Consider the following 1942-nt stretch of genomic DNA (forward strand, 5'->3'; position numbering starts at 1 on the left):
TTAGGACCACAAATTTAAAAAGTCTTCATTTTTTTCTTAAACCCCGTGCCGTTCACATAAATTGGAATGGAGGAAATATATTATTAATTTAAAACCCCAATAACGTAAAAGAAATAAAATCCTGAATGTATAATTTTTAAATTCTGGCTCCACCCACGAGGATAGTTACGTTGTGGGCAACGTGTGCCTGATTAAAGGTATGAATGCGGGCTTGCTGGGCTGCCGGCCTTGGGACTATCCTACAATGTATGGTCTTGTTTCTTCAGTTCTACCCACTAATATAGTCTTGTTTCCTAACTTGATGCCACCATGAGGCATGCATCAAATTTAGGAAACTTATAGTATAAATTTAGACAGGAGTCTAAGGACGAGAAAGGTAACACTTCCATTGACTGGGATTTCTTGTGAAAAACACCAACTACAAACTACATAAACAGTCACACAAAGCTGCAGGCCAAGATGTAAGGAGAAGGAGGAGGAGGAGGAGTAGAACCGTAGAAATAACGAGAGAGGAAAAAAAAAATACTCCTTTGGAAATAAATCCTCACTATCATTGTTGTTCTAAGTGCTCATAGGGCTATCTGGATCATTTAGAGTAGCTATAGCAGTTTCAATCCTCATCTTCAAAAGTTCCTTCTCTTCCTCATCAGCCTGGAAAAGACAAATCAATGTTAGCTAATAGTATACGTTATTGAACTTTTAAGAAATGATCATTAATTAATTACAACATTCAAAACTTCAGCAATCCATCTAACTATAAAAGGCTAGCTAATTATATTGTCAAACAGCTTAATCTTGTCAGAATACATCCTGTATATATAATCCATGTTAGTTTAAAAATGGATTAGACATATATACTAGGTTTTATTGGAAGGTCCATGGAATGTAACTCAAGGTAAAAGACTACAAAACAAGTCTCAAAATGGTGAATACCTTAACATTAAGGGGAAAAAGTTTAGTGGTTCTTAAAGTTTCAATAATGTATATAATACGTTAAGTTTTCATTAAGAAACAAGACTAAACTATAGTAATTTCACCCTTATCATACAAATTTTGGTGTTTAACGCTAGATGCATTAAAATAATAAATGAATGATTATGGGTAATAATTGCTGCAGTGAATCAACACGTGAATGAATATTTTCTGGAATTACACATTAATAAATCTTGATATAACTTTTTGGCGAGTGACATATACGGACAAGCAGAATTTCAAAGAAAACGTTTTTTTTTTTTTTTTTTTTTTTTTTTTTTTTACAGCAATACAACTATATAGTTTTTTTTTCAATTCAAGTGGCTCTTACTTGTTCAAAATAGTGCATCTTTCTACTGATTTCATTAGTTCCACTCAAAAGCCAAACCAACCACCCCACACTTTAACTTTTACATAAATCATCACAATTCAAGTGCTTATGAGAGGTTAAAAGGTTCAAATAGATAGTCCATTCAAACAAATGGGTAAGGCTTGTAATGTGGTTGCCAAAGAAACAGGATTACATGCTCAAAGGGGTTAACTACGATACATAATAATTAGGCGGGTAAAATATACATATCTGGCTCAACAAAGAAATGCCTATATCACTTCCTATACTGAATAAAACTACTATTTCGCTTTGCAAACACACGGGGCAAGTTCTAGGCATCAAATGCAATGCACATAATATAATAAATCCTTACACACACATGGTACATAACTCACTCAGGATTGGTTTCATCAAGACTCTCTAGTCAAAGCAGTTAAGAAAAGTTAAGATCATACAATTTAAGGTACTTATACAAGAGTCAAAAACTGAGCCTAAGCGTCATAGCCAAAGTACTCACTATTCTCAAGGCATAACCAAGTCAAGAGATATTGCTTCAATTCAAAACACAACACAATGGCTCCTACTCCCAAAAAAAAACTAACTACACCCGGTTCAAATAAAACCCTTGAGAAAGAACCG

General features: G+C 33.9%; 1 protein-coding gene across 2 annotated transcripts in view; it reads right to left on the reverse strand.

Annotated features, from left to right (window-relative positions):
• Positions 1 to 362: 362 nt before the first annotated feature.
• The window catches only part of LOC109237796 (transcription factor bHLH35), a 5481-nt gene continuing 3901 nt past the window's right edge, over positions 363 to 1942 (reverse strand). For both annotated transcript variants that reach the window (XM_019404173.1, XM_019404172.1), the window contains exon 5: positions 363 to 651. In XM_019404173.1, the coding sequence (XP_019259718.1) occupies positions 562 to 651 (90 nt within the window). In that variant the 3' untranslated portion in view covers positions 363 to 561. The remainder of the gene's footprint in view (positions 652 to 1942) is intronic.

Source organism: Nicotiana attenuata, unplaced genomic scaffold, assembly GCF_001879085.1.
Source record: "Nicotiana attenuata strain UT unplaced genomic scaffold, NIATTr2, whole genome shotgun sequence".
Classification (NCBI taxonomy): Eukaryota; Viridiplantae; Streptophyta; class Magnoliopsida; order Solanales; family Solanaceae; genus Nicotiana; species Nicotiana attenuata.